General features: G+C 39.4%; 1 protein-coding gene across 3 annotated transcripts in view; it reads right to left on the reverse strand.

The window, feature by feature from the left end:
• The window catches only part of LEKR1 (leucine, glutamate and lysine rich 1), a 67,894-nt gene that overhangs the window by 33,785 nt on the left and 12,347 nt on the right, over positions 1-21,762 (reverse strand). For all 3 annotated transcript variants that reach the window (XR_012043531.1, XM_072868562.1, XM_072868563.1), the window contains 3 exons: positions 9,365-9,484; positions 8,553-8,728; positions 4,985-5,170 (listed from right to left, as the gene is read on the reverse strand). Coding sequence is in view for 2 of the 3 variants with exons in the window: in XM_072868562.1 (XP_072724663.1) it covers positions 4,985-5,170; positions 8,553-8,728; positions 9,365-9,484 (482 nt within the window). In the remaining variant the exon portion in view is untranslated. The remainder of the gene's footprint in view (positions 1-4,984; positions 5,171-8,552; positions 8,729-9,364; positions 9,485-21,762) is intronic.

A 21,762-nucleotide genomic window follows, 5' to 3' on the forward strand; every position in this document is an offset into this window, starting at 1 on the left:
AGCACAACTATCTTACCCAAATCAAGTTATTTCATTTAGCACATCGCTCCAGTTTCCTTCTGTGAACACTATTCCATAACACCCTGCAACGTCCCTGGATTTTGGGGATGATTCAATCTACGGGACAGTAGACTTTGGGTCTCAAACCAAAAAGGAAATGGCTCTAATCATGCTTCTCATAGAAGAACGACGGTGTGCAGGCTGGGATGCAGGATACGATCCACACAGTGCAACACTCAAAAACTGCACTAGTGATTGTGGTAAGTGCTGCAGTCAAACATATAAAAATATCAGCTGTTTCTCCATGCTTTATTAACTACGCATTATGACATATTCGTTCAGGATATAATCGCAGACTGGTTTTTCTCCCACAGGATTCCTGCGTCTGTCGCCACACAGGACGAAAGAACTCCAGCTATTCAGGGCTGGCATTTCACTGCTCGGTGTGTGCTCCCCAGCCCACCTACAGAGCAGCCGGCGAGCCCGATGTCCCTGTCACAATGTCCTAACCTATGCGCTCCCGCCCCGGTCTCTGCCCCATCCGGGCTGCTCCCTTCCCCAGCGGCCAGGGCGCTCGGCAGGCACAGCGCTGGGCACGTAGCAGAGACAACCTCCTTGGCTTCTGTCCTGATGCCCAGCGCCACAGTGACACACGGAACAAGCAAGGCTGGGGAAAGTGCTGCCCGGCCCTTGGATTCGGAGACTTGTAGACCGAAAACACAGAGGGTTTAGCCACCACACCAACAAATTCAGTTTTCAAAGGCTTAGAAGTCAGTTTGACTTGGTTCTCTACGTCAAGAAAACCATCAAACCTCCACCTCAAAGTCCTTTTCCAGAGAACAGAAGGCTCATGGGGTTTTCAACAAAATTTTTGCAGTGTAAGATTTAAATGTAAAATCTAATGACTCTTCCAGCCACCCCACCCTTGTGAAAGCTATGACCATTTTTACTGCAATTAATATCCAAAAATCATTGATTAGTTAAGTTTGGTAATAGTCTAAGCCACTGCAAACAGTGATCATCTTATAGGAAATGTTGAGCAATCTTGGTTTTCTTATACAGCAAAGCTTAAAAAAAAAAAAGGGGGGGGGCCAAAATGATCCACAGACTGGAATAGGGCCTCTAGAAGAGGCACTTCTTCCTAAACTCAGATTTTTTCAGCACAAAAAAATAGAGATGCTCTATGTGAGCTAGTCTGAACCCACTCATGATGTGGTACTCCTATATATACTATTGTTATTGCCCTAAGTTATGCATATCAATTAAAGGTAAGAAATTGGAACCTAAATAGAGCTGCTTGATGTGATGGTCTAATGCAACATGTCAACTTAGGGAAGTAAATTCAGATTTTGAGAAGATGGGCCACAAAGCCATGCAAGCATCACAAAATATATAACACACCGAATAATCTTAAAAAAAAAATAAATTACAGAGTGCAAGCATCTTTCTCTGGTCTTCTAACATAAGAACAAGACAGTTTTCCCCACCTTTAACTCCCGGGAGAATTGAAAGAAAGTGTATTTTTACAATGCACGTAAACAAACTATGAAGTCATTGTTTACAGGAACCTCTGAAGTAAACAGCTTTACAAAACCAAAAAGGGAACTCTAACTAAGGGTAGTTTTCATATCAGCATACATGTAATAATACAAATATCTAATGATATTAAACCGCATGTTTCAAAGCTTAAAAGATTGTCTTATTAGGCTCAAGGACCTCTTAGATCAAGATGAGACACGTAAAGAAGACAGATTATCCCATAATTGCTATTCTAGAGTTCCTGCTCCTTCCTTTGACCCACGCTGTGTTTTTCAGTGGTGAGGACAGGATACTGAATTAAATGGACTTTCTACAACAGCAGCGAGTGCCAACATTCCAGCTCCCAAGAATGTATGTGAACTACCACTGAATTCACAGACAGCTTCATGTGCCCACATACAGCCGCTTCATCCGAAAAATTTAACTCCATAAGGTGTCAAATTATCTGAGTTATATTGAACATGGCATCTTATAAAAAGTAAAATCTACAGTTCTGGAAATTGTACGAAGGACCATTCTTGGTGCTTACGCTAAGGAAGGAACTACAACAGTCTGCACACCAGCAGACACCTTAACTTGTGCCACTCACGAGGTTTTTTTATTTCGTACAAAACAATTAAAGCACTTTTCAGCACAAATGACATGTCAAAGTATACTTGAGAAGGAGCTATTTTTTGCATTGAGATTGTTTTATTTTGATTAATTTTTCCACCTGAAAAATGCATGCCAAATGTAATTGTGTTTTCCTCAAGGCAGCCAGGTAGTAGGCCCATTGTGAAAGCTGCAGAAACTCAGATTTCTAGAGAAAGGTAGATAATGACTGATCTAACTGCTCATGACTTATCACTACTTGTGTCTATTTATACAAAGATAGAGGATAAGATCTTTCCAAAAAGAATGTGGAAATAAGTTTTCCACTTATAATGAACATAGAAGAAAGCCAAGTATTAGGGCAAAACGAGCATTTTATGTCCACTGCTTCTTAAAGAATGCAACAGTGTGAGCAAAACATGACCCTACATAAGCATGGAACAAGCACGTCCCAAAACACTGATGCATGGCTTCTGAAGAGGGCAGCTATGACAATCGTCCTCAAAGTGGTATATAAAATCATGCAATTATCAGCACTTCTAGTAGAATGTCCAGACTGACGTACAAATGAACTTTCAGACCGTTTCTTTGCACGGCATAAGACCACACTAAAGACCAAACAAACTTTCTTTCCATAAGCGCTACTCTACTAGCAGAGAAAGGAAAGCTTAATCAACCGCGATAAATCATTGCTGTAGGTTTTATCGCAGGATCTGCCACGCTCATGCTGGTTTTGAGCTAGTCACCTTGGCTATCTTCTTTTGAGTGATACTATCTGCTTGAGCGATTCCTAGCACAGTAAGAGCCTCTCAGCTCAGTCTCTAGGGTCACTTCAGCATAAGTAAAGACAGAAAGTCAACGTTAAGAAACAAACCACACAGAATATTCTAAAGTACATCATTTCCAGATTTTGGACTGTGGCATTGTAATAGTCAAAGCTGGCAGTTATACATGGACACAGATTATCTGGATAAAACATGAATCTCTTAATGGAGGGGAAACACACTTGTCTTTTCAAAAGAAATGAATGCATTTTTAGCATCTTTTCCCAACAAGTTTCAAGTACAACATGAGGAGCCACAGGTGACCTCCTGCTCTTGGGATAAGCAACATGATTTAGTTAACTGGTGCAACTAGTTAATTCCTTCAGTTTTGTCTTTTCTAGCGACTTTATCTTGAGCTTATTTGGGATTTTGGCTTTTTTATTATTATTTCTTACCCAGGCACTTGTCTCAGATACATAATACATATTCTATATATGTAATGTACATATAATATTGAGATTGTTTACTTTGCTTGCAAAAAATCAACACAGCAGATACCATTTATGTACTACCAGCATTTTATTTCATGTCACCTCAAAAATCTCTCCTAGTGATTTTACATACAAGCCAAACAAAAAGGTACAAATTTTCACACTGTCCAACAGTGTGTTCAAGATTGTCTTGGAAAAGGGAATTTAAATAGTATTGATGCATTTCTTTCCATTTACTCAGGTCTTCAGAATGCGATACCATGGCTCACGACTGGCAGCTAAACACTTTTAAGGCAACCCTCTCCCCAAATCCTGCCTGCCAGAGTTTACTTGGAACAGAGGACTAAGTAACAAGAGGTAGCTACAGTCAGACAATGAGCTTACCGAAAGATGTCACGGGCAAGTTTTTGAGATAGTGGAACACTTAGCAGCTCCCCAAGAAAAAAAAAAAAGACAAAAGTGGATGATGTGAATAGTCCACAAAAGAATCTTGTCAGAGCAAAATCTAACTGATTTTGCATTCATTTAAAGTTATTTTTTTTAATAAATACCACAAGAAGGAAGACATATTAAGTCTACTTCTTATATGGACACTGTCTGGAAAAAGATGTAGAGTTATCTGCTCATTTCTACCATTCAAGCCCATCATTGCTGGAGCTTTCCTAACAGTATTGTTATACAGTGACAAAAATAAAGACTGTTCTCAGCAACACGGGTTGATAACTCATTGGATGGTGTCTGCAGTCTTCTACTTTGTAGTCTCACATTTGATATTATCACTGGTATTGAAGGATTAGTGAAATTCCTTCATCATGACTAGCACTGAGACCTACTGCTTTAAATTGAACATTACATACCATGCATAAGGCAGCGTGGTAATTGCTGTACCAATTTGATGACTCAAAACTGTGCCCGGAACAGCACAACCTCTATACGTTTTCAAGGTCTTAAAATGTCTCTGAGCCAGCACTATGAATGCAATACTGCTTTAAAGAGAAGAGAGATTCAAGAGATACTAATATAAATAATCTTTTTGTAATGAGTTATTGTCTCAACAGAGCTCACAAGATATTATAATTTCAAGTGCTATCACCGCTCTTACAGTTTTCAAGAGGACTCTCTTGAGACACACTATCAAGGGCAAATCATTAGAGAGTCTCAAGTTTAATGAATTTATGAGAAGAGACTGGCTTAGCCTGACTTACTTTTCAGTTCTGTTGCTGATAGCCAAAAACCCTTCCTGGCCTTCCATTCAAAATGAGAGCATTTCTTTTAATTTTAATCTTAGAGCCTTCTCCCTGATGTTTTACATAAGATTGACAAGTAATGGGATAATTGCGTTACCACCATGTTCATTGTTTTCCTCCCTTCCTTCATTTTCCCCCCACACACTCGGCTGACTCGTGTTCCCAGGGGGGTAACAGACTCCTCAGAATGACAGACTGTCTTTTCTGACTGCACAACATCCACATTTTATCTGGGCCCGAGTTGAGCTGTTGAGCGCTTTCACAGTAACAGCCACAACTTAGTTGCTTTAAAAAAAATTTTTTACATTTTATTTTACTTGGAAGTTTGCTTGAAATGTCAAAATTCTCTTACCTAATGTTTCCTTTTGTAGTTCACGGCACCTACTTTGTAGCTCATTCCCTTGCTGAAGTGAAGTTTGAAGCTGTTGAGTTTTCAGCTCAACCATGTCGGCCACCAGCGTCAGATGTTTTACCTTTTCTTGGAGGCATTCATTCTCTCTCTGGGATTTTGCTAATCTTTGATTCAATTTGGGTATTTCTGAGGAGGAAAAAAAAAATATTAAAAAAAAATCATATAGACTGTTGTCAAATTTACCTTCTTCACTAAAAAGTATTACACCTGATTTACAACCTCAGGACTTCAGCATTCTGTGACCCTAGTTTGGGTACGGCTCAGTGTCAGCCCCGTACATTAGCAATGCTTCTGCTGAGAATGCAGAGGGTCAAAAGAAGTGCCTTCTGCAATATCTCTTTACACAAATAACTTGTACTTAGCCAAACACATATTATTGACAAATAATACAAATTTTATTGTAAAGCAATAATATGTATTTCCTCTAAGATCCCAAAATCAAATTAAAATACATGTATATATTCCAAATGAAATAACAGTAGGTGACAGAAATATTTGAATCCAACCTTTTTCTCTTAAGAAGATACACAAACCATTGCTGACATACAAAAACAACTGCAGACTCATTTTGAAATTAATTTGAGAAGATATCAAGGGAGTTAGCCTCTGCTAAAGCTCAGTTTGAAACTTTTGGTTCAGAAGATGTTTGGGCATGTGTATTGCATTTTATTTTCTCACTCTTTAGGTGACTACTGCTGTTAATCACAAAGTGCATCTTCATTATATAAAAGGCAGGCTTTGTCACTATCTTTCATCAGCTCTTCAACATGGAAGAGCAGCGGTCCCAAGGAAGTTTCCCAGGTAGTTTTTACTGCAAGGTAAATAAGTGAATCATGGGTGGAGTCTAGCGGGTCTCCTACATTGTCATATTTTTTTCCCCGAGTTCAGTTATCCTTGATGGGTGCATTTGAACATTTCCAAAAGTAGTTGCAATTATTTTCTATGCCTTCTCCAACTACAGCCCTAAACCTTCAGTTGTCCAAAGAACTTATATCACTTTTATTTACATTAATAATGACAACGTTCAAGTTAGATGAAGTCCAATTCTATTGTCAAGTCAGCTATTACATATGTTTTATACACTGCCCATGTGCAAATTTTAAATTCTGTGGTGCAAATATTTTAATTACCTACAATCTTTCCCAACTACTCCACACTTCAATCAATTTATTGTTAGACTAAATGATGCAAATACCAAAAGATTTTAAGTTCTTATACTTCTTCCTACTTGCCATTAATTAACCAAGGCTAAATAATGTACATATACAAGGGCTTTTATAAGCTGTTTGCAAACTAACCAAGCAAACTGGTCTAGGCATAAAGAGTAGCACCTCATGTAACATTTTTCTTCTCAAAATCTGAATGGAAAACAAGTTCTGAAAATCTTGTTGCAAAAACAGTAAGGTAAAATAAACAAAAAAATTACCATATATTACTATGTTACCATACGTTGTTAATGAGCGACTGATAAAACAGAACATAAAAGCTTTTGAATGGCACTCACAGGCCAAAAAAAAAAAAAAATTGTGTGACTAAATTGCTTTGATTTGGAAAGCTAGATTGAAGGATGTATATAATATTCACATTGTGGCACTGTTCAAGGGGATATTGTTGAATGCAGTCGGGGATACATAGCATGTATAATGGTACATATAATCACTAAAAGAACCTGAAAGGCTGCACTGCTGCTTCAATATTCCATATATTTGCAGTATTACAACAAATAAAACAAGAGATACTCCAGAAAAGAAGCCTTAAAATGTTATGAATCTCTTTGAACCTGAAGATCTGTGCAGAAACGCTTGCTCACACTCCCGTTATTATCTAGAAGTAGGCAGAGAATGAGCACAGGAAGAGAGGAATCCTTAGGGACGTACAAGACTTTCTGTGCTCAGTCTAATTAGGAGATGAAGTCATGAATCAAAATGCGTGAGATTGACACTGACATTTAAATTAATTGTTCTTACAAAAACTGAATACTAAAGAGTGATTTTCCAGTCACGCTCACGTTCAGCCGGCAAAAGCCCTCCTCCCTTCTGGGCTCTCTGCTGCCCGCGCTCGGGACGCCCCGAACTCTCTGTTGGGACCCAGGCACTGTCCCAGTGGGATGCGTGCCTGCTTGCTCCTGCGGCACAGCTGCCCCACTTATTTCTTCCCAGTCTGAACAAAGCAATCATTGAAAACATTAAAAATTACTTCTAATTTCACAGGAAGCATCGGCTACTGGGGAGCTATTATTTAAAATGAAGCTACATATTTTCTGAGCTACTCCACGCAGGCAGGTTTCACTTAAGCTGTGAATTTGCACTGGAGTTCACACGGTTTCACCAGCAGAGTGATTTGGGAGATGCACATCGCCCACCATGCCCTTATATTCCTTCCCACAAGGACAGAAAGCATGACATCAGCTCATCTACTTCTTTGCTACCTTATAACCCTGATAAAACTAACCTCCAGAGCAAATAGCAGCTCATCAACTCATACACACAGAGCACACAAAAACTATAAGGAATACGTATATGAGAGTTATGTCCAAAGACCACTAAAGTTGCAAAGGTCAACACAAGGGCTGTTTGGATGCTCTGGATGGTACAATCTGTAATTACACTGCTGCACACTTTTTTCAGCAAAACTAATCCCTTAACTGAGGCAGAGCAAAAACGGTATTCAAGGATAAATCTGAGTTTTCAAGTCTGACCGCCAGCCTGAGGGCTGGGCACGACCTTCACGAACAAGCCATCGGTTGTGACTTGCTCCCAGCTTCTCTTTTGCTGAAGGCTGCCCTTGTTTGAGCAGGAAGCAGGCTATGGGCCAAGTGAATTATTCTCAGCCCATGGGCTGCTCCATGCCCCTTTCAATCCCAAAGACCCCTCAGATAAAGACAGCTGTATTTGAGTATTACTTGTTCTTATTCAGAAATGGAAGGAGGGAGTAGTTGCTACATGTTGGGTGCAGGTTTGCTCGTATGCAGTGGGTCACGCATTCGAGGCAACCGCATGCGTACACCAGTAGGTTGCTCAAGGGAAGAGGCACAGCCTGCCCATGGGATGGGGAGGAAGCACTGCAGGACCCTCAAGCAGCTCCACAAAAGGATATTATACCACTGCCTATAGTATCGTGTGTGTATGCGAGTGTGTGCGAAAAACTGGCAAGAGCAGACACAAGGCAAATGAAATACCTCCAAGTCTTTGTGTTGCAATCATATTCATATACTCAAGTATATTATTTTGTTTCAAATCATGGTAAGTATTTATGTTACTTCCATTTCAGTCTGACTTGGCTAACTGAACAACTGGTCCAGCACACCAGTCCGATAGGAAGTGGACTGAGTTCAACTCAGTTCACATGGTGCCACAGCAGTAGATAGGGTCTTCTAATACTTTGGATCTGGACAAGTGAATGTCAGAATTAGAAATTATCTAATTAATTTTACCTTTTAATTTACTGTGTTACAGTCAACTACCAAAAAATATTTTATCTTGCCCAAAATTACTGCAACATGATTTACCTGTCAAAGCTTCTTTGCTAACGGTTTTTATTTGTAGAAAAATTTCTTCCTTCACGGCAGCCCAGTTCTCTAGGTTACTGGCGATGACTTCTTTAATACTGTCTAGTTCGCTTCTAATAAAAGGAAACAGTGAGACAGCCTTGTTCAGAGTTGAGCAATGGTGTTCCAATGTATTTCTGCAAGACAGAAAAATAATACCAGATAGACATTTTTAAAATGACAAAATACTATTAGTAAACTTGGGAACTAAAGTAAACTTGATAACTACTGTTCTGTTATATGATAATTTATACTGTATTGAGTTACAGTAATGTAGTGTATGAAATATGCTATGTATTTAATATATTTATAATAAGTTTCTCCCTTCTAAACGGTGATTTAGAACTTATACGTATAAATGAAGAAAACTGTATGGACAATTGTGCAATCACTTTTTACTGAGAAATCAGAGTAATCATGTTTAAATGACTATATGTCCAAGCTTATGTTGACTCTTTATAAACAATATATGTAAGAAATACTGTATTTCCAATGCATTACAAGCAAGTGGTACACACTTGCTTTTAAGTGTTAATTAATACTTTTAAATTTGTGAAGAACTTACCCTGTTGCTAATAACGTCAGCAATCAACAGTGATATTTTCTGGTTACATTTCTAACACTACAGCATCTCACTATGCTATACAAGAGAGTTACAAACACTCTTCTCGCTCACAGTATTGTCCCTGCACCTGCATCTCCACTGAATCCTCTCAACTGATTGTACATGTTCACAGGAGCCACGGCGTCGGCATTTCTTTTTGGGCTCTTACCTGAGCACTTGTGATTGCTTATAGGCAGCTTCCTTTTCCTCTTGGAAATACCGCAAATCTTCTTTCACGGTTTTTAATTCGTCTTGCTTGGTTTTAAGTTCCACTGTTAGGTTTTTTATTCTATAGATGTAAATAAAATAATCAGAAAGTATTATTTGCACTACTAACCAACCTCTAACTTTTGTTTCAGCTTTAAATTAAAAACATACTGCAAGCCTTTTCAAAGATGATAATCACATATTTCAGACTGAGGTGTCAGATCTCCAAATGGAGAGAATTCAATCTTCCGGCTACTGTATGAGCCACTTGAGCAACTCTTTCAAAGTAATACTCATAACATATTTGTAAAATAATGTGGAAATGTATATGCCCAATATCAGCTCATATGCAATGCTATATAAATATCTTACGAATCCCGCGTTCATTCACAGGTGCAACAGAGTACTCATTCATCCTCCAAAAAACAAACGCCACGATGAAAATCTCAGTTTAAAGTTCCACTTGGGTACCCAGTTTAGGGGCTACAATGCCTCAAAGGCAGGTACCCTGTCCCCGCAGGGAGACCCAAGGCACCCCAATGAGCTGCGTAGGTTCGACACACAACTGCACGGACATGCAGGAAAGGGTAATGGAGAGCTCACCTAAGCTGAAGGAAATTGTCTAAAGTCAACCACCAGCAAATACTAAATATTTGGTTACTGTTACCGTAATCTTTTTACATTCAGATTGTTTATCTGTTTCTTCATTCCAGACATCTGCAAAAGGTGAATCCCGATTAGTCACTCTCGTTTCCCTTCACCCTGAGTTTCACGCTCATGTTCAAGGAACTGTACTTCTGCACTGCTGAATTAATTAACAGTGCTCAGCAAATAATAATAAAAAAATGCACACGTAAAATATATTCCTGTCCATTATTTTTACACCAACTGGAATTTAGGCCTCTGTTGCTTGACAATGGCATTTTGAAGAGCTAAAGAGAAACTTTTCACAAAAAAATGTTTCCACCAGATGTTACTTCTATGTACTCAAGTGATGACATTAGCATCAAAATGATCAAAAATATCAAGGTACTAAGATTATTTTCTTACATTTTTCTTAAGGAAGGCTTAAGGAGACAGCAGGAAGTTCTAGACTAGAGCTAGGTTTCCACGTTCCCAGCCTGACCCACAATATGCCAGAGAGAACACGCGTTTATTTTCTTTACTTCCCCCCTTTCCTTTCAGAAAAAAAACACCCAGCAGCTTTCGGGCTCAGAACACTGTTGACCACAAGACAGAGTGGGAAGGCTGTGATTTGGTGGCTCTCCCTGACAAATCCTGTCCGGCTGTCGGGGTCCTGCCAAAGCCTCAGCTCTCCTGGGGCTCCCCTCCCTCTCCTAACGCCCCTCGGGACGCCTACAAGCAGTCATCTTCCAGAAGAGGATCGAAGGAGACACCGTCACAACACCCTCCGTAAGTATTGCCTTGAATCGACTGAAGTCTTTTCATGCTTCCTTCTCCTAGGTATGGAGTGTGCTTCATCACAACAGCACGTAATGGATTTTTAAATTATGGTGCGGGTGACAACTTTCAGCATTCTACTGCAAATCTGCCACCAAAAAAGATCCTAAATCTGGGACTGGGAAAGAAAAGCTTACTGTTATCAGGACTCACAAATACATTGTGTTAAAAATGCAAATTAACGTTTGTCACATCTGTGCTTCAATTATACTTCTTTAAATGAGATTATGACATTGCAGAGGTAGAATATCTGCGCTGGGGGAAAAGTGATCAGAGACAGATGATACGTGCTCATGGTTCTATACAAGAATATTCAACTCAAGATGTCTAATAAGTATAAAGTGGGGAAAAAACATTCTTTCACCACTGTGGACTAGCAGCTTGTTTCACAGCCAGCAGACAGCCGCTGCCTCGGCCACGCAGCAGCATCACCCAGCCAGGAAGAAGGGGCACCGCCGCTCACAGGGGCTTTGCTCTGTCTCCACAGCACTTCCCACCCAGAAAAAGGGGGAACAAAACCAGACGCCTCATCAGATGAGCCTGATCCGGTGGGGGCTTTCCCCATTTACGGGATTTCCCACTCTCACAGCCTCGCTCTTGCAGTCGGCAGCCAGACTGCCCGCTCCGCAGCCGGCTCAGCCCATTCCCACACCAGCTGTGGCGGAGGCTGCGGTCGGGCACGATCCTTGCAGTCACCTGGTAGCACGCAGAGATGCTGCCGGCTCAGGGTGGCTGTTCAGCGCATTTGCTAACATCTGAACAATCTTCTCATTTTAATCGCTTCAAGTTTTGTACGTGTATTTTGAAAAAAAAAAACAACCAGCCCCATAGATAAGACACAGGAGAACCGACCAGTACTTCTTTTACCGTCACCAGCTGCTCACAGGAGAGGAGGAGGAGGGAGGCCCCTGGGAAGCACAGGGAGCTTTCCATCGCTGCACAGCTGGGCACAGCTGCACAGGCTGGGCTCCTGCCTGCTCAGGATACAACCCACCTTCGTGCTGGACTAAGCCACAGCAGACGCAGCTGCCCGGTCCAAAGGAGCAGACGGCTGACCTGCAAGTTTTTCTTTGCCTCTAAAATTTTTCATTACAGCAGTGGTTCTGACCTGTTTATTTTTCAAGCGCAGCTATCGCAGTGTAATTAAATACATTTTAAACACTGTTCTTTCAGCAACTTATTCCCACAATTGTAACGAAATGAATGGAACCGTATGGAAATAACAGACAGTTGAATCCAATTCCCTTCCTGTGTTACAGGCGCAGAAAGAATACCACATAGCACATCACCACCAGTTAACAATAAAACTTTTTTCTTTTCTGTTAGCTGTAGCTAACCATTCTAATACATTCTTCTGTCCCCGAAAGTACAACTACAATGATATGCAACTGTTAAAAACCAGTCCCTTTGTAAGCTTTCAACACTTACTGTTGAGCTACTGCAAGCAGAGTAGATGATCTATTTGTCTACTGGTGACTCACTGTCACAAGTAAATAAATAATATTTGAAACGACAAATATTTTACAAAACCAAAGGATGGCAGAAGCATTACATCACCCTTTGCTTCCATTTTAAAAAGCAAAAGAAAATGAGAATTATTTATAGTAAAGAAAAATAGAAGAATTTAGCCATAATATTAATGTGCATTAGTTACTGTTAGCAGAGAGATCATCTGTAACACATTTGCACCAAAACGCAAATTAAAAAAAAATTAGTCCTGATAAAGAAACTCGGATGTGTAGAGCTCTGCCAAAACCAAAACGGAACATCTGGTAGTTAAAAACCAAGTTGTTTGGGCTCAACTGTGATCACCGGGGGGGGGGGGGGGGGGGGAATATAAAATTTATAAAGCAATTGAAGAAATCTCTGGCATTACCTCGCTAGGAAGATTTACCCATACCTACCTGTAAGGTTTTTGGAGGTGGAGGGCAGGAGGGGAGAGAATAAAATCTGTTTGACTGCATTTGGGAGCAGAATCAGATTGGTGTCACTGACTAATGAGGAAATGACCATCCCCTTAACAGTCACATAATTCAAATCTACTTTTGCAGATGATATATTCTGTTAACTGTATAAGTATCTTGAGCAAAAAAAGCAGTGATTATCATGGAACAATAGCAAAGCAAAACTTTGGGATCCATGGAAAACTGGATGCTCATTTTCTATTCTTACTCATTCCAGAATGGGCAGTATTTGAAGACCTTTTGGCTTCAAAAGGAAACTTGCAAATAAGTACAGACACATTTTCTTACTCTTTCCGTTCCAGAGATCTGATATAACGAGCTCAGCACAGAATTGCAGCCTCAGAGTGCAAAGGGACATTATCAGTATGTTCTGGCCATTCGCACACAAAAGAATAGGTGGAGAAGGCAAGACAGTTGCACTCCGTCAACTATCACCACCATAAGAAGGAAGAAAAAGAAACATGTTATTTTGGTGATATCTAGCACAAGGGAAAAAGTTCAATGGATCATTAAATGCTGTCACAAAGAGAGAATTGTGAGAAAATAGTGATCTTGTCCTCTGCCCTATAGTTCACATCAACTGTGAAAATTAACATCCTATCTTTGCAGCCAGCATACTTTCTTAGTGAATACCGGAGAAGCCTGCCCAGAGTGGGAGTTGAATTATAACATGTTAACTACTAGTGCCGACAATGAAAAGAATAGCATGAGAAAATAAAGAAGTGTTTGCAAGGGATTCTTGCCAGCAAACAAATATACTCGTTGTCCTAAAAGTAATGACAAGAGCAATTACCATGGTTGCTTGAATTTAAGACGTTGCGTTTCACAGAAGTTACGATCTGAAGCAATAACCCTGTCTTTGCAGGCTACGCGGCACAGAGCCCCTTTATGAGTCCCGGTAGGACCCATTTAAGCCTGAACGAGCAATTGCATCCCTAGTTGCCTGGAGTCCGCAGGGACAGTACGCATGGAGGAGGCTGCAACATGCTGTCAATGAAAAAAAGTTTCACTACAGTATTTTCAGCTCCATGAAACTCTCGGACCTGCTCAGAGCCAGTAGTTGCTCGTTTTCATTTCAGCATGTTGCATTCCTTCCAATAGACAAGTCAGTGTGCATCCCTATGAAGCAGCTGAGTATTCATTCATAAATGTGGCACAGAATATGTATAAAATTGCACGGTCTGAAACTCACTGCACATACTATCATCCACAAACTTCTTCATAACTGTCTTTTTAAATATTCTGTTCAGCACAGACTCTTCCAGTTAAGACAAGACTATTTAATAGTTTTCACGTGCGCTACGGAATCATTCACCTCTTGATTGCAGGTTAGCATACGGCCGTTTGACAGCAAATGAAAATTATCTCTGACAACCAATCAAGAGGATCTTTGTGAAGGTCTCTATCAAGTCTCATGTAGGCTGACAGTCACTTCAAGTCTTGCATTAATTGTTATCTTTCTTTATTATCTCAGCAGAAATATAAAATGTATTGTGAAGACAGCTGGGATAATTTTTGCTCCAGCAACGGTAAATCTCTGGTACAGGTCTGGAAAACAATGATAGAAAGACGACTGCCTTGTCACAACCACTTCAAAATTTACCTTTGAAGAAACCCAGGATGTAATTTCCCAGAGCTACCAATCCAGCTACCAATTTCATCTACAGTAATTACAATTTACACAATCGCAGCCATAGCGGTCATACCCAGTACTGTCAGAGCAGTGTAACTCAGGAACAACTTCTTAGAAGTCAGTGGAGTTATACTGATTCAGTTAAAAAAGATATTACAATTATGAATAATTTGATAATTGCATAAAAAGAAATGGTGCCAAGGCAAATTTATAGGTGACTTTTTAACTTATACTACAAATTTGCATCAGCAAGTTCAAACAGAAGTTTCCCAAGGTGTATGTTTGAGTATACTTCCCAAGCAGAAATCTTCTTTGTTTCTAGATTTGCAGGTACAGCAGAGAACATATAATTATATGAAGTAAGACAATATATTGTGTTTCCCTAACATTATAGAAATATATTTCATTTTATGTGTCTGGATTTTTTTCAAACTAGGCAAGTGTCTTGCTGATTAAGCCAACGCTGTTACATACATTATTACATCTTTGAAAGCCAGCCGAAAATAAATTTTCCCTCTGAATTCTAAAAGAGTCACAATCCGAGCAAGCTCATCTTTTCACTACTTCTTTCTTGCCAAACATGAAAACTCTTTTTCTGTATCTTCCCTCTGATGAGAGGCTCCCTGACCTCCAAATCCACAGAGCCTAGTGATCTAGAGAAGCAAGTAACCTTCATCCATCCCATACTCACCTCCCCTTTACTAGAGAATCCTTGAGAATGCAGCCATGGTCAAAAGAGCTTACCCCAGATTTTTCTCTGGGTAGCCACCTTCCTGTTTTGCAGTCTTAAAAGCAGAGTCAAGTGCAAGAGGAAGTCAAAACCAGAAAAGAAAATAGGTGTCTCAGTATTGAAGGATCAGCCTGTGTTCACCCTCTGGTCCCATCCAAGTGTCATTGCTATGTGACCATAGAGAACTCCAGAACATAACAGCTTGTCCTGTATGCACATGCACACAACATATTAACCTTCTTCAGTAAATAACCACAAAGCTTTCACATTTCACTTAGAAAGATAATAAAGCAGAACCCCTGGGGATTTCAGCGAGACGTGCTGTCTGGGCGTGGACTGAATGAAACTGTTTAAGGCTTTGCAGTTATGCCCAGAATAATTTTACAACTGCAGATTAAGTTTACAAATCTCACATTGAATTATAAAGTGGAGGTAAATGGAGGCACAACAAATTATTTTATTAAAAACTTCTTGATAGGTCATTCTTGCATTCTCGCTTTTAACCAGTGGTCACAAAATGGATAGTAACCCACTACACCCAAGCAATTGAAAGTTTTAACTTGAGCTTATAGTGTGAACAATTAGAGGAAAGAAAAAAAACCCTATTAGGAAAAAAAAACCAACCCTATTTCCCCTATTAGAGGAAAGGGAAAAAAAACCCACTAAACAAATGAGCATACACCATTTTCTTGTATCTACTATGCAGTACAGGATATTAAACACAAATTCAATTCTCTGACAATTTTTGAATATCATAGCCAGGTTACAACAAAATAATATCTAAGCACTACTTTAATCTCTCATATGCAATTGTGCTGTCCACAATGAGTTAAGTTATACAATGACCTGTTGATCTCTTCCTAGTAAACGGGTAAATATGGCCTTTGCCATTGTACGTGATGCTGTGCAGGGACTCGGTGTTGGAGCCACGCGAGGGTATAACAGAGGAACTAGTCCCTCTAATTGCAGATGCTTGTGAGCACTGAAAGTAGAAAACCTCAAGAACTGTAGCATATAAACTGTTCAAATAATAAGCAGAGAAAGAACTGAAAATACACACCTAACGCAAAAACCTGCACTGAAGGAGAGGAACTACTTTTACTTTCCTGAGAAAAGTTAGCTGGTCGTGGAGGCACCCGTCGACTTCTGCAGAACCTTTGCTAGAGCAAGAAAGCTCTTGTTTACTGACAAGAAAGTCAGTAAACACCTCTCAAGGCCATTTTTGCATTATGTGGCACCGTTCTCAGATGCCAAGAACTGTGATAACTTTTTAAATGCACCTTTAAATTTTAATTTTACCTATTAAATATGAAAATATTTTTAATGAAATATACATGAAAAGTATGCACGGAAGCAAAAATGCCGATTTCATGTTGCCTTTTGCGTTTTCCACTGACTGCTGTTTCAGCCTCCTCCGGATAAGGAATTTTGTTTTGCCAGAAGAAAGTTCATTTTATCAGGAATTTGGGAGAAGGTTGAGCATTACTGCAGAGTTTTGAACCTCATGAATCACTCTTCTAAACTATCTCTGTGAACAAATTTGTCTCGCTTATTCATAATCAATCTTGGCACTTAATCATGTTAATAGAAAAAACCTTGTCAAAATTAGAACAACCACAATTTTAATATATCAAGAGGGGGATTGAGCTACCACCAGTCAGTAGGAAAAAGCACGTCTCCTACTGGGAAGACACTGGCTTCAACATACTTTACATAAGAATCTAACGGCAAGAGACTATTTCCCCAAGGCACTGTGCTGATTGGCTTTCTGAGACTGTGACAAGATTTGTCAGTGATTTTTTTTACGTATAAAAGTGAAGTTCACTGCTGTACACAGGACCTGGGTCCCACAAGCCCTGTCAGGCCTTTTGCTGGCCCTCTGCACGAGCCTGAGCCATACCCGAGTCATCACGACGACACCATCAGGGCAAAATATACAGATCAGTTTGCAACTATTAAAAAGAACATATTGAAACACTTTGGCATTATACAAAATTCTGCTTTTTCCTGGTTAATAAGCACACCCTAAAATTCTCATGAAGCTAATTAGAGAAGTACGTACTGTTATGTTATTTACAGAACAGATTCAATAAAAAAGTTGAAGGCACAATTTCCTAGGAAACTTCATATCCTCTCCTCAGAAAACTCACACACACAGGGCACTTCCAAGTACAAACCAGCTCTTGCGCACTTCTAAACACCGCAACTTGAGCTACCTAAAAGCAGAATTAAATGCATAAAGAGCCAGAAAAATTCCAGCACTTATGTGCTCTATATTCTCCCTGCAATGAAAAACCATTACATTATTTCTTTTTGCTGGGAAACGATGAGTGTGAAACCCGGGGACTCACTGCATCCCATGGCCAGCTGATACCTCTTGGCAGCTTGTTGTATTTACTTGTCTCTTCCAAGCAGCCGCTGAAGGAGCACACGCCTGAGGCTCGCACAGAACATCTGTAGCGTGATGAAGAACACTCACTTACTACTTTATGAACTGATTTCTTCTCATGTGTTAGATGATACACCAATATAACTCTGAAAATGCATTACAGTGCTGCAGTGGTTATAATGTTTTGTTCACTAATCATGCTTCCTAAAACAGTCAAAAGATGTGCAATCTCCCAAGTTACCTGCATATGATGGTATATAAGAATAACCTATTGCATGCCCTAAACCAAATTCAGAAAAGAGAGATTAGTTCTTTACCTCTTTCTTTATTTCATCCAGATTTGGCTCTCAGTGATTTTTTACAACAACTCAACTCCACTTTATCACTAAATATTCAACAGAAACAGACATATTAAAAAAAAAAAAGTCTATTAAAGTGACCTTTTTGCCTTGTGTTCTTTCCCTTCAAAACCTATTTTTAAAATGCTGACAGAGTTCTTAAAGCATGTGCCACTCCCCATTTCCAGTATTTTCAGCCTCATAGGACAAGAAACCACACGTCATTTCTACCAGACTGCTGCGTAGGTTGGTAGCTAAGGGTAGAGCAGTGTGCTGTTATCACTGCCCAGTCACTTCAGAGTTTTATTACAAGTTTAGACTTTACCAAGCCAGGGAGTTGCTGTTGCTTTCCTAAGCAATCATGTTGCAAAAAGGAAGATTTATTTTAGGCAAATTCACCAACAAAGCATTTTCCATGGTATTAAGTTTTGCCATTGTGGTAGGAACTAACGAACTCAAGAAAACACACACACAAAAAAAGCACAAATGTGGAAAAATACAGTTTCCACAAGTTAAAATGTTAGGTTTACATTATCTTTAAAATTTTGTTATTTATGGATAAAATTTTCAACATCTACATGCATGACTCAAGAGCATAAGTCTCATGGTAGTAATCAAGAAGTAACTCCTCCTGCTAAATTTGTAAAAAGGTTTTCAGGAATCTATTTACAAGGGATCTTTGACACAGGACTCGCTAAGTGATATCTATACACCTCTTCACATATCTAAACATCATAACATTTTTTTCTCCTTGTCACGCTCATGATATTCAGCACTACTATACCTGTAAAAAGCATCTTTAGTATTTAAATCTATTCTACATTTCTTATATCGGATGTTGCAAGAATTATCAAAATTCACACCACAAATACAGCATACCCCTCATGCAGTGTCACAAATGTCAAAAGACGCTGCCAGAGAAAACCTGTTAATAAACTCAGCTCTAGGGACTCCAGGAATCTGGGGGGTCCCGCACAGAGACATGGCTAAATCCAATCATACTTGTATCTCCAATGAATTAGAGAAGTAAGCCCCCAATGAAACTGCCTGTTACTAATACGTTTAAATAGGTACCAGACCAAAAATGGTTAGTCAAACGCCACACCAGCATTTCAGCTTAACTAAGCATGAATCATTGCTCTTGCAGACAGTAGCCAGTATCTCGTAGAAGAAGAGCCAGCAGCGCAGACCACAATGCAGTACCAGCTGCACAGCCGACCTCAAGCCGGCACGTGTATTGACTAGCATTGCTATTTCAAGCCAGCCACAGCCCTTCAGGAACAGCTCTCATGCAAGTATTCTGGAATTAAAGTGATTTTAACATGGAATAAGACTAAGACTTGAATAGCTAAATCGAATCAGTATCGTTAACTGCATGATGGTTACTTCCCCTTCTTCTGACAAAGTCCCAAAGGGTAGGTAAGTAATTTCTGCAAAAGCTCAGGTTCCTAGGTGGCTTTCAAGGTTAACCACAGGTACAAACAATAGCAATATGTCAACCTAAAAGGAATATAAAAATGAAACAGTCTGCATCTAACAAGAAAGATTAAATCTCTTGGTCTACCAGAAATTAAAAAAAAAAAAAAGGGCATATTTGGCTTCTGACAAACATTTGCAGTTTGGGAGGAATGACTTGTCAACCTTGCAAGAACCAGAAGACAGTATGTTGCATAGTCAGTTTATGCCAACAGCACAAGGTAACAAGAGAGGCCCAGGATAGTGAAGAGGAGATAAGGAGTATTTAGACAAGTTACTTAACAAGGCACAATACTTGATTTATGGCCTGAATGAAAGCCTACTGAAAGTATTCCACTTGATTTCAGCAGGTTTTAAATCAAGTTGAGCCTTAGGGGAAAAAAATGCAGAGATAAAATTTTTATTAACTGTTCCAGCTTTACTACAAAAAGTCAGCTAAATGAAAATTTTAAGTTTACCTCTGGCAAATGATCCTCAACAAGAGAATGTGCTGTCGCTCCATTTGCTAACACATTGAATGCTGCCACCATAACTGCCACCCAGAGTCGTTAGAGGAACAAGGAGCAAAGGCACTCTTCAAAAATACAATGTTAAACCAAAGAACACATTGAATATTGGGGAGGTGGAAGATGTTCAGTTCCAATGAAAAAATATTGCAAGAAACAATATGAGTAGAGTGATTGACAAGATATATGCGTTTTGTTCAACTTTGTGTGAACTTGTATTTTAAAATGAATCTTTTATGAGTAATATTACCAAGCACAAGCCTAACTAAATCCATTAATAGTAATGTTAAATTCTTAACAGTGTTTGAGTGATTCGCAAAAAAAAAAAAAAAAAAAAAGGATTTGAGCGTTTCACCTATAGATAAGCTGTAGTTGTTTCTTCTGTAATGTTTCCAAAGCATTCCCGTCCAATCTCTTGAGAGTACCTTAATACTCAAAATGCCCCATGTTATCAGTTCTAGATCACTTGCTACTAGGTATGAGTCAGTCATGCAAGAAACACCCCTATTGGGTGTTTCTTCAGAATCAAAATGACTGAGCTGATAATTAAAAACATAATCTCATTCTTACAGAAAGCTTCTGACAAACAGATTGATTCAAATGAGCAAGAAATTACCAAGAAGTTTCTGCTGCCCTTGTTTGTACCACATTATTCTATCAGTAGTCAACTTCAGCAACTGCATTTTTAAAGGATCTTTTATTATCCAACTATAAATATCAATGTTTATAGTCCTACTGTAAGCAATCAGTGGAATATAACAATAGATTCCAAAATATGAGGACAGAAAATTAGGATACAGAAAACCAGCACATAGTATCCATGTTAAATTTGACTATGAAGCGTAGAAGACAAGAGGAAGAAAAGGAAAGGCAGTTCTTCAGAGCTTCAGGTCTGGAAGAGGCCAAAACACTTGTTCTTCTTTCACAGAGCAGCGCAGAAAAGATACAATTTGTTATTATGAAATTTGTTATATTGTCATGGTGTCGTAACACAGCATAAAGCAACAGAAGGTTAATTAGGAACCAGAAATATCAGTCCAGAAATCCTAGAGCAAAAATAAGACTACAAACCCCACCCATAATGCTAATTATATCATAAAATGTTCATATTGACTACAGCAATTTCCCTCTCAGTCCAAGTTCTTTATACATTATAAAGAACCGCTGAGGATGGACAAATCGAAGCTAACAAGCTAGCTTGAAGTTCATGGTTGAGAACCTGACGGCACTCTCATTATGGTGACACAAAACCTAACATAGGTGGACACCAGGTTCTGCGGCCACTGCTGCTGTCTGGACTGCCGCAGTAACGCCACGTACAGTACATGAGTCAGCCACCTATTTTAAAGCTAGTTTGGGTATAGCTACCTTTGCACCCTCTACTGCAAACCCAAAGAATAGGAAAATACCAGAAACGATGAATGAAAGAAGGGCAGAGGGGCAAAAAGTCTTTGAAACTTTCCTTTTATGCATTGTTTTCTCATGTCTACCCCAAAATGAACTTTTATATTTGGTGTACCAATCCAAAGGTTTAGGAACCAAAGCTGTGCTGTAGGCCCATCAAAAGGACAAATATTTTCAAAGTATGACTTCCTGTTCTAAGTTTAAAGTTATCAAGATGTGATAAAGAAGAACAACACAACAAAAGCCTGTAAGTATGAGCTGAAAGAGCACACACTTAACGGTTCTAATCACTGTGCCCTAAAAATATAAATGTGGCTCCGAGGTCTATTGTTAACTACTGGAGTTTGTGAGAGTACAAAACTCCCCCTTTAACTGGGACCTTTACATACCTGCCAGTAAGCATTTGCAAACTCCTGTTTCTGAGGAACAACGTCACAAGCTGTACCCAAGACTTTCATA

Source organism: Ciconia boyciana, chromosome 7 (assembly GCF_034638445.1).
Source record: "Ciconia boyciana chromosome 7, ASM3463844v1, whole genome shotgun sequence".
Lineage (NCBI taxonomy): Eukaryota > Metazoa > Chordata > Aves > Ciconiiformes > Ciconiidae > Ciconia > Ciconia boyciana.